Source organism: Hippoglossus hippoglossus, unplaced genomic scaffold, assembly GCF_009819705.1.
Source record: "Hippoglossus hippoglossus isolate fHipHip1 unplaced genomic scaffold, fHipHip1.pri scaffold_84_arrow_ctg1, whole genome shotgun sequence".
Lineage (NCBI taxonomy): Eukaryota > Metazoa > Chordata > Actinopteri > Pleuronectiformes > Pleuronectidae > Hippoglossus > Hippoglossus hippoglossus.
In genome coordinates this window covers 5,421-15,453 of record NW_022986836.1, presented here as the reverse complement: position 1 = coordinate 15,453, position 10,033 = coordinate 5,421, and the positions used below count along the sequence as shown (strand labels likewise).

The 10,033-nt window shown below is 46.8% G+C and overlaps 1 protein-coding gene across 1 annotated transcript; it reads right to left on the bottom strand.

Moving 5' to 3' along the window:
- Positions 1–921: 921 nt before the first annotated feature.
- Positions 922–8,685, bottom strand: LOC117759051 (mucin-2-like; the record flags this gene model as incomplete). Its single annotated transcript, XM_034581033.1, has 10 exons — positions 922–969; positions 1,816–3,588; positions 3,817–3,894; positions 4,513–4,854; positions 5,113–5,211; positions 5,830–5,943; positions 6,346–6,516; positions 7,069–7,491; positions 7,837–8,118; positions 8,458–8,685. Coding segments are annotated over 10 exons (3,558 nt in total), but the record flags the coding sequence as incomplete, so codon positions are not given.
- Between the last annotated feature and the right edge of the window lie 1,348 nt (positions 8,686–10,033).

Sequence of the window (10,033 nt, the reverse complement as noted above, 5' to 3'; positions counted from 1 at the left end):
AGTTGTTGGAGTAGTGGTTGTTGTTGTCGGAGTAGTGGTTGTAGTTGTTGGGGTAGGGGTTGTTGTTGTTGGGGTAGTGGTTGTTGTAGTTGGGGTAGTGGTTGTTGTTGTTGGGGTAGTGGTTGTTGTAGTTGGGGTAGTGGTTGTTGTTGTTGGGGTAGTGGTAGTTGTTGTTGGGGTAGTGGTTGTTGTTGGGGAAGTTGTTGTCGTAGTTGGGGTAGTGGTAGTTCTAGTTGGGGTAGTGGTTGTTGTTGTTGGGATAGTGGTTGTTGTTGTTGGGGTAGTGGTTGTTGGAGTAGTTGTTGGAGTAGTTGGGGTTGTAGTTGGGGTAGTGGTTATTGTTGTTGGGGTAGTGGTTGTTGGAGTAGTGTTTGTCGTAGATGGGGGAGTGGTTGTTGTAGTTGTGGTAGTGGTTGTAGTTGGGGTAGTGGTTGTTGTTGTTGGGGTAGGGGTTGTTGTTGTTGGGGTAGTGGTTGTTGTAGTTGGGGTAGTGGTTGTTGTTGTTGGGGTAGTGGTTGTTGTAGTTGGGGTAGTGGTTGTTGTTGTTGGGGTAGTGGTTGTAGTTGGGGTAGTGGTTGTTGTTGTTGGGGTAGTGGTTATTGTTGTTGGGGTAGTGGTTGTTGGAGTAGTGTTTGTCGTAGATGGGGGAGTGGTTGTTGTAGTTGTGGTAGTGGTTGTAGTTGGGGTAGTGGTTGTTGTTGTTGGGGAAGTTGTTGTCGTAGTTGGGGTAGTGGTAGTTCTAGTTGGGGTAGTGGTTGTTGTTGTTGGGATAGTGGTTGTTGTTGTTGGGGTAGTGGTTGTTGGAGTAGTTGTTGGAGTAGTTGGGGTTGTAGTTGGGGTAGTGGTTATTGTTGTTGGGGTAGTGGTTGTTGGAGTAGTGTTTGTCGTAGATGGGGGAGTGGTTGTTGTAGTTGTGGTAGTGGTTGTAGTTGGGGTAGTGGTTGTTGTTGTTGGAGTAGTGGTTGTTGTTGTTGGGGTAGTGGTAGTGGTTGTTGGAGTAGTGGTTGTTGTTGTTGGGGAAGTGGTTGTTGTAGTTGGGGTAGTGGTTGTTGTTGTTGGGGTAGTGGTTGTAGTTGGGGTAGTGGTTGTTGTTGTTGGGGTAGTGGTTATTGTTGTTGGGGTAGTGGTTGTTGGAGTAGTGTTTGTCGTAGATGGGGGAGTGGTTGTTGTAGTTGTGGTAGTGGTTGTAGTTGGGGTAGTGGTTGTTGTTGTTGGAGTAGTGGTTGTTGTTGTTGGGGTAGTGGTAGTGGTTGTTGGAGTAGTGGTTGTTGTTGTTGGGGAAGTGGTTGTTGTAGTTGGGGTAGTGGTTGTTGTTGTTGGGGTAGTGGTTGTAGTTGGGGTAGTAGTTGTTGTTGGGGTAGGGGTTGTTGGAGTTGTTGTTGTCGTAGATGGGGTAGTGGTTGTTGTTGTTGGGGTAGTGGTAGTGGTTATTGGAGTAGTTGTTGTTGTATTTGGGGTAGTGGTAGTTGTAGTTGAGGAAGTGGTTGTTGTAGTTGGGGTAGTGGTTGTAGTTGTTGGGGTAGGGGTTGTTGTTGTTGGGGTAGTGGTTGTTGTAGTTGGGGTAGTGGTTGTTGTTGTTGGGGTAGTGGTAGTTGTAGTTGGGGTAGTGGTTTTTGTAGTTGGGGTAGTGGTAGTAGTTGGGGTAGTGGTTGTTGTTGTTGGAATAGTGGTTGTTGTTGTTGGGGTAGTGGTAGTGGTTGTTGGAGTAGTGGTTGTTGTTGTTGGGGTAGTGGTTGTTGTAGTTGGGGTAGTGGTTGTAGTTGGGGTAGTCGTTGTTGTTGTTGGGGTAGTGGTTGTTGTCGGGCTAGTGGTTGTTGTTGTTGGGGAAGTGGTTGTTGTAGTTGGGGTAGTGGTTGTTGTAGTTGGGGTAGTAGTTGTTGTTGTTGGGGTAGTGGTTGTTGGAGTTGTTGTTGTCGTAGATGTTGTAGTGGTTGTTGTTGTTGGGGTAGTGGTTGTTGTAGTTGGGGTAGTGGTTGTTGTTGTTGGGGTAGTGGTAGTTGTAGTTGGGGTAGTGGTTGTTGTAGTTGGGGTAGTGGTTGTACTTGTTGGGGTAGTGGTTGTTGTTGTTGGGGTAATGGTAGTTGTTGTTAAGGTAGTGGTTGTTGTTGTTGGGATAGTGGTTGTTGTTGTTGGGGTAGTGGTTGTTGGAGTAGTTGTTGGAGTAGTTGGGGTTGTAGTTGGGGTAGTGGTTATTGTTGTTGGGGTAGTGGTTGTTGGAGTAGTGTTTGTCGTAGATGGGGGAGTGGTTGTTGTAGTTGTGGTAGTGGTTGTAGTTGGGGTAGTGGTTGTTGTTGTTGGAGTAGTGGTTGTTGTTGTTGGGGTAGTGGTAGTGGTTGTTGGAGTAGTTGTTGTTGTTGTTGGGGAAGTGGTTGTTGTAGTTGGGGTAGTGGTTGTTGTTGTTGGGGTAGTGGTTGTAGTTGGGGTAGTGGTTGTTGTTGTTGGGGTAGTGGTTATTGTTGTTGGGGTAGTGGTTGTTGGAGTAGTGTTTGTCGTAGATGGGGGAGTGGTTGTTGTAGTTGTGGTAGTGGTTGTAGTTGGGGTAGTGGTTGTTGTTGTTGGAGTAGTGGTTGTTGTTGTTGGGGTAGTGGTAGTGGTTGTTGGAGTAGTGGTTGTTGTTGTTGGGGAAGTGGTTGTTGTAGTTGGGGTAGTGGTTGTTGTTGTTGGGGTAGTGGTTGTAGTTGGGGTAGTAGTTGTTGTTGGGGTAGGGGTTGTTGGAGTTGTTGTTGTCGTAGATGGGGTAGTGGTTGTTGTTGTTGGGGTAGTGGTAGTGGTTATTGGAGTAGTTGTTGTTGTATTTGGGGTAGTGGTAGTTGTAGTTGAGGAAGTGGTTGTTGTAGTTGGGGTAGTGGTTGTAGTTGTTGGGGTAGGGGTTGTTGTTGTTGGGGTAGTGGTTGTTGTAGTTGGGGTAGTGGTTGTTGTTGTTGGGGTAGTGGTAGTTGTAGTTGGGGTAGTGGTTGTTGTAGTTGGGGTAGTGGTAGTAGTTGGGGTAGTGGTTGTTGTTGTTGGAATAGTGGTTGTTGTTGTTGGGGTAGTGGTAGTGGTTGTTGGAGTAGTGGTTGTTGTTGTTGGGGTAGTGGTTGTTGTAGTTGAGGTAGTGGTTGTAGTTGGGGTAGTCGTTGTTGTTGTTGGGGTAGTGGTTGTTGTTGGGGAAGTGGTTGTTGTAGTTGGGGTAGTGGTTGTTGTAGTTGGGGTAGTAGTTGTTGTTGTTGGGGTAGTGGTTGTTGGAGTTGTTGTTGTCGTAGATGGTGTAGTGGTTGTTGTTGTTGGGGTAGTGGTTGTTGTAGTTGGGGTAGTGGTTGTTGTTGTTGGGGTAGTGGTAGTTGTAGTTGGGGTAGTGGTTGTTGTAGTTGGGGTAGTGGTTGTACTTGTTGGGGTAGTGGTTGTTGTTGTTGGGGTAATGGTAGTTGTTGTTAAGGTAGTGGTTGTTGTTGTTGGGGTAGTGGTTGTTGTAGTTGGGGTAGTGGTTTTTGTTGTTGGGGTAGTGGTTGTTGTAGTTGGGTTAGTGGTAGTTGTTGGAGTAGTGGTTGTTGTTGTCGGAGTAGTGGTTGTAGTTGTTGGGGTAGGGGTTGTTGTTGTTGGGGTAGTGGTTGTTGTAGTTGGGGTAGTGGTTGTTGTTGTTGGGGTAGTGGTTGTTGTAGTTGGGGTAGTGCTTGTTGTTGTTGGGGTAGTGGTAGTTGTCGTTGGGGTAGTGGTTGTTGTTGTTGGGGAAGTTGTTGTCGTAGTTGGGGTAGTGGTAGTTCTAGTTGGGGTAGTGGTTGTTGTTGTTGGGGTAGTGGTTGTTGTTGTTGGGGTAGTGGTTGTTGTAGTTGGGGTAGTGGTTGTTGTTCTTGGGGTAGTGGTTGTTGGAGTAGTTGTTGTCGTAGTTGGGGTAGTCGTTGTTGTAGTTGGGGTAGTGGTTGTTGTTGTTGGGGTAGTGGTTGTTGGAGTAGTTGTTGTCGTAGTCGGGGTAGTCATTGTTGTAGTTGGGGTAGTGGTTGTAGTTGGGGTAGTGGTTGTTGTTCTTGGGGTAGTGGTTGTTGGAGTAGTTGTTGTCGTAGTCGGGGTAGTCATTGTTGTAGTTGGGGTAGTGGTTGTAGTTGGGGTAGTGGTTGTTGTTGTTGGGGTAGTGGTTATTGTTGTCGGAGTAGTGGTTGTTGTAGTTGGGGTAGTGGTTGTTGTAGTTGGGGTAGTGGTTGTTGTAGTTGGGGTAGTGGTTGTAGTTGTTGGGGTAGTGGTTGTTGTTGTTGGGGTAGTGGTAGTTGTTGTTGGAGTAGTGGTTGTTGTAGTTGGGGTAGTGGTTGTTGTAGTTGGGGTAGTGGTTGTAGTTGTTGGGGTAATGGTTGTTGTTGTTGGAGTAGTGGTTTGCGTTGTTGGGGTAGTGGTTGTTGTTGTCGGGGTATTGGTTGTTGTTGTTGGGGTAGTGGTTGTTTTTGTTGGAGTAGTGGTTGTCGTTGTTGGAGTAGTGGTTGTCGTTGTTAGGGTAGTGGTTGTTGTTGTTGGGGTAGTGGTTGTTTTTGTTGGGGTAGTGGTTGTTGTAGTTGTGGTAGTGGTTGTTGTTCTTGGGGTAGTGGTTGTTGGAGTAGTTGGGGTAGTCGTTGTTGTAGTTGGGGTAGTGGTTGTAGTTGGGGTAGTGGTTGTTGTTGGTGGGGTAGTGGTTATTGTTGTCGGAGTACTGGTTGTTGTAGTTGGGGTAGTGGTTGTTGTTCTTGGGGTAGTGGTTGTTGGAGTAGTTGTTGTCGTAGTTGGGGTAGTCGTTGTTGTAGTTGGGGTAGTGGTTGTAGTTGGGGTAGTGGTTGTTGTTGTTGGGGTAGTGGTTATTGTTGTTGGGGTAGTGGTTGTTGGAGTAGTGTTTGTCGTAGATGGGGGAGTGGTTGTTGTAGTTGTGGTAGTGGTTGTAGTTGGGGTAGTGGTTGTTGTTGTTGGAGTAGTGGTTGTTGTTGTTGGGGTAGTGGTAGTGGTTGTTGGAGTAGTGGTTGTTGTTGTTGGGGTAGTTGTCGTTGGGGTCGTGGTTGTTGTTGTTGGGGTAGTGGTTGTTGTTGTTGGGGTAGTGGTTGTTGTTGTTGGGGAAGTGGTTGTTGTAGTTGGGGTAGTGGTTGTTGTAGTTGGGGTAGTAGTTGTTGTTGTTGGGGTAGTGGTTGTTGGAGTTGTTGTTGTTGTAGATGGTGTAGTCGTTGTTGTTGTTGGGGTAGTGGTAGTTGTTGTTGGGGTAGTGGTTGTTGTTATTGGGGAAGTGGTTGTTGTTGTCGGAGTAGTGGTTATTGTAGTTGGGGTAGTGGTTGTAGTTGGGGTAGTGGTTGTTGGAGTTGTTGTTGTCGTAGATGGGGGAGTGGTTGTTGTTGTTGTGGTAGTGGTTGTAGTTGGGGTAGTGGTTGTTGTTGTTGGTGTAGTGGTTGTTGTTGTTGGGGTAGTGGTAGTGGTTGTTGGAGTAGTAGTTGTAGTTGGGGTAGTTGTTGTTGTTGGGGTAGTGGTTATTGTTGTCGGAGTAGTGGTTGTTGTAGTTGGGGTAGTGGTTGTTGTTGGGGTAGTGGTTGTTGTAGTTGGGGTAGTGGTTGTTGTAGTTGGGGTAGTGGTTGTTGTAGTTGGGGTAGTGGTTGTAGTTGTTGGGGTAGTGGTTGTTGTTGTTGTTGGGGTAGTGGTAGTTGTTGTTAGAGTTGTGGTTGGTGTTGTTGGGGAAGTGGTTGTTGTTGTCGGAGTAGCAGTTGTTGTAGTTGGGGTAGTGGTTGTTGTTGTTGGGGTAGTGGTTGTTGTAGTTGGGGTAGTGGTAGTTGTCATTGGGGTAGTGGTTGTTTTTGTTGGGGAAGTGGTTGTTGTTGTCGGAGTAGCAGTTGTTGTAGTTGGGGTAGTGGTTGTTGGAGTAGTTGTTGTTGTTGTTGGGGTAGTGGTAGTTGTCGTTGGGGTAGTGGAAGTTGTCGTTGGGGTAGTGGTTGTTGTTGTTGGGGTAGTGGTTGTTGTTGTTGGGGTAGTGGTTGTTATTGTTGGGGAAGTGGTTGTTGTTGTTGGAGTATTTGTTGTTGTAGTTGGGGTAGTGGTTGTTGTTGGGGATGTGGTTGTTGTAGTTGGGGTAGTGGTTGTTGTAATTGGGGTAGTGGTTGTTGTTGTCGGAGTAGTGGTTGTTGGGGTAGTTGTTGTTGTAGTTGGGGTAGTGGTTGTAGTTGGGGTAGTGGTTGTTGTTATTGGGGTAGTGGTTGTTGTAGTTGGGGTTGTGGTTGTTGGAGTACTTGTTGTCGTAGTTGGGGTAGTGGTTGTTGTAGTTGTGGTAGTGGTTGTTGTTGGAGTAGTGGTTGTTGTTTTCGGGGTAGTGGTAGTGGTTATTGGAGTTGTTGTTGTATTTGGGGTAGTGGTAGTTGGGGAAGTGGTTGTTGTTGTCGGAGTAGTGGTTGTTGTAGTTGGGGTAGTGGTTGTTGTAGTTGGGGTAGTGGTTGTAGTTGTTGGGGTAGTGGTTGTTGTTGTTGGGGTAGTGGTCGTTGTTGTTGGAGTAGTGGTTGTTGTTGTTGGGGTCGTGGTTGTTGTTGTTGGGGTAGTGGTAGTTGTTGTTGGAGTAGTGGTTCTTGTTGTTGGGGTAGTGGTTGTTGTAGTTGGGGTAGTGGTTGTTGTAGTTGGGGTAGTGGTTGTAGTTGCTGGGGTAGTGGTAGTTGTTGTTGGGGTAGTGGTAGTTGTAGTTGGGGTAGTGGTTGTTGTAGTTGGGGTAGTGGTTGTAGTTGTTGGGGTAGGGGTTGTTGTTGTTGGGGTAGTGATTGTAGTTGTTGGGGTAGTGGTAGTTGTTGTTGGGGTCGTGGTTGTTGTTGTTGGGGTAGTGGTTGTTGTTGTTGGGGTAGTGGTTGTTGTAGTTGGGGTAGTGGTAGTTGTCGTTGGGGTAGTGGTTGTTGTTGTTGGGGAAGTGGTTGTTGTTGTCGGAGTAGTGGTTATTGTAGTTGGGGTAGTGGTTGTAGTTGGGGTAGTGGTTGTTGGAGTTGTTGTTGTCGTAGATGGGGGAGTGGTTGTTGTTGTTGTGGTAGTGGTTGTAGTTGGGGTAGTGGTTGTTGTAGTTGGGGTAGTGGTTGTAGTTGGGGTAGTGGTTGTAGTTGGGGTAGTGGTTGTTGGAGTTGTTGTTGTCGTAGATGGGGGAGTGGTTGTTGTTGTTGTGGTAGTGGTTGTAGTTGGGGTAGTGGTTGCTGTAATTGGTGTAGTGGTTGTTGTTGTTGGGATAGTTGTTGTTGTAGTTGGGGTAGTGGTTGTTGGAGTAGTTGTTGTTGTAGTTGGGGTAGTGGTTGTTGGGGTAGTGGTTGTTGTAGTTGGGGTAGTGGTTGTAGTTGGGGTAGTGGTTGTTGTAGTTGGGCTAGTGGTTGTTGTTGTCGGGGTAGTGGTTGTTGTTGTTGGGGTAGTGGTTGTTGTTGGGGTAGTGGTTGTTGTTGTCGGAGTAGTGGTTGTTGTTGTTGGGTTAGTTGTTGTTGTAGTTGGGGTAGTGGTTGTAGTTGGGGTAGTGGTTGTTGTTGGGGTAGTGGTTGTTGTTGGGGTAGTGGTTGTTGTTGTCGGAGTAGTGGTTGTTGTTGTTGGGGTAGTTGTTGTTGTAGTTGGGGTAGTGGTTGTAGTTGGGGTAGTGGTTGTTGTTATTGGGGTAGTGGTTGTTGTAGTTGGGGTTGTGGTTGTTTGAGTACTTGTTGTCGTAGTTGGGGTAGTGGTTGTTGTTGTTGGGGTAGTGGTTGTTGTTGTTGGGGTAGTGGTAGTGGTAGTTGTATTTGGAGTAGTGGCTATTGTTGTTGGGGTAGTGGTAGTTGTCATTGGGGTAGTGGTTGTTGTTGTTGGGGAAGTGGTTGTTGTTGTCGGAGTAGCAGTTGTTGTAGTTGGGGTAGTGGTTGTTGGAGTAGTTGTTGTTGTTGTTGGGGTAGTGGAAGTTGTCGTTGGGGTAGTGGTTGTTGTTGTTGGGGTAGTGGTTGTTGTTGTTGGGGTAGTGGTAGTTGTCGTTGGGGTAGTGGAAGTTGTCGTTGGGGTAGTGGTTGTTGTTGTTGGGGTAGTGGTTGTTGTTGTTGGGGTAGTGGTTGTTGTAGTTGGGGTAGTGGTAGTTGTCATTGGGGTAGTGGTTGTTGTAGTTGGGGTAGTGGTAGTTGTTGTTGGAGTAGTGGTTGTTGTTGTAGGAGTAGTGGTTGTTGTTGTAGGGGTAGTGGTTGTTCTTGTCGGAGTAGTGGTTGTTCTTGTCGGAGTAGTGGTTGTTGTCGTTGGGGTAGTGGTTGTTGTAGTTCGGGTAGTGGTTGTTGTTGTCGGAGTAGTGGTTGTTGTTGTAGGGGTAGTGGTTGTTCTTGTCGGAGTAGTGGTTGTTGTCGTCGGGGTAGTGGTTGTTGTAGTTAGGGTAGTGGTTGTTGTTGTCGGGGTAGTAGTTGTTGGAGTAATTGTTGTCGTAGTTGGGGTAGGGGTTGTTGGGGTAGTGGTTGTTGTAGTTGGGGTAGTTGTTGTTGTTGTCGGAGTAGTGGTTGTTGTTGTTGGGGTAGTGGTTGTTGTCGTTGGGGTAGTGGTTGTTGTTGTCGGAGTAGTGGTTGTTGTTGTTGGGGTAGTGGTAGTTGTCGTTGGGGTCGTGGTTGTTGTTGTTGGGGTAGTGGTTGTTGTTGTTGGGGTAGTAGTTGTTGCTGTTGGGGAAGTGGTTGTTGTTGTCGGAGTAGTGGTTGTTGTTGTTGGAGTAGTGGTTGTTGTTGTTGGGGTAGTGGTTGTTGTTGTTGGGGTAGTGGTTGTTGTAGTTGGGGTAGTGGTTGTAGTTGGGGTAGTAGTTGTTGTTGTTGGGGTAGTGGTTGTTGGAGTTGTTGTTGTTGGGGTAGTGGTAGTGGTTGATGGAGTAGTTGTAGTTGTCGTTGGGGTAGTGGTTGTTGTTGTTGGGGTGGTGGTTGTTGTAGTTGGGGTAGTGGTTGTTGTTTTTGGGGTAGTGGTTATTGGAGTTGGGGTAGTGGTTATTGTTGTCGGAGTAGTGGTTGTTGTAGTTGGGGTAGTGGTTGTTGTTGTTGGGGTAGTGGTAGTGGTTATTGGAGTAGTTGTTGTTGTATTTGGGGTAGTGGTAGTTGTAGTTGGGGAAGTGGTTGTTGTTGGGGTAGGGGTTGTTGTTGTCGGAGTAGTGGTTGTTGTAGTTGGGGTAGTGGTTGTTGGAGTAGTTGTTGTCGTAGATGGGGGATTGGTTGTTGTAGTTGTGGTAGTGGTTGTAGTTGGGGTAGTGGTTGTTGTTGTTGGAGTAGTGGTTGTTGTTGTTGGGGTAGTGGTAGTGGTTATTGGAGTAGTTGTTGTTGTATTTGGGGTAGTGGTAGTTGTAGTTGGGGAAGTGGTTGTTGTTGTCGGAGTAGTGGTTGTTGTAGTTGGGGTAGTGGTTGTTGTAGTTGGGGTAGTGGTTGTTGTAGTTGGGGTAGTGGTTGTAGTTGTTGGGGTATTGGTTGTTGTTGTTGTTGGGGTAGTGGTTGTTGTAGTTGGGGTAGTGGTTGTTGTAGTTGGGGTAGTGGTTGTTGTTGTTGGGGTAGTGGTAGTTGTTGTTGGAGTAGTGGTTGTTGTTGTTGGGGTAGTGGTTGTTGTAGTTGGGGTAGTGGTTGTTGTAGTTGGGGTAGTGGTTGTTGTTGTTGGGGTAGTGGTAGTTGTTGTTGGAGTAGTGGTTGTTGTTGTTGGGGTAGTGGTTGTTGTAGTTGGGGTAGTGGTTGTAGTTGCTGGGGTAGTGGTAGTTGTTGTTGGAGTAGTGGTTGTTGTTGTTGGGGTAGTGGTTGTTGTAGTTGGGGTAGTGGTTGTAGTTGCTGGGATAGTTGTTGTAGTTGGATTTGCAGTTGTTGTAGTAGTGGCTAGAGTTGTGGTGTTCGTGGTTGGGGCTGGAGTTGTTGTGGTTTTTACTACAGTTGTTGATGCTGGATTAGCAGTTGTTGGCCGTGTTGATTATGTATAGAGATGTTATGGGAGAGAGAAAACAAGTTAAGGAATCCTGAGTAGAAATGATCAAAGATTACTTGAGCATGACACATATCCTCTCTCTCCCCTGAACAAGCTGCTTCATTACATCCGTGTGGGAAACTTCAATCCATATGTGTTTTTGTGCTGACACAACCATAACCTTGTGGATAAG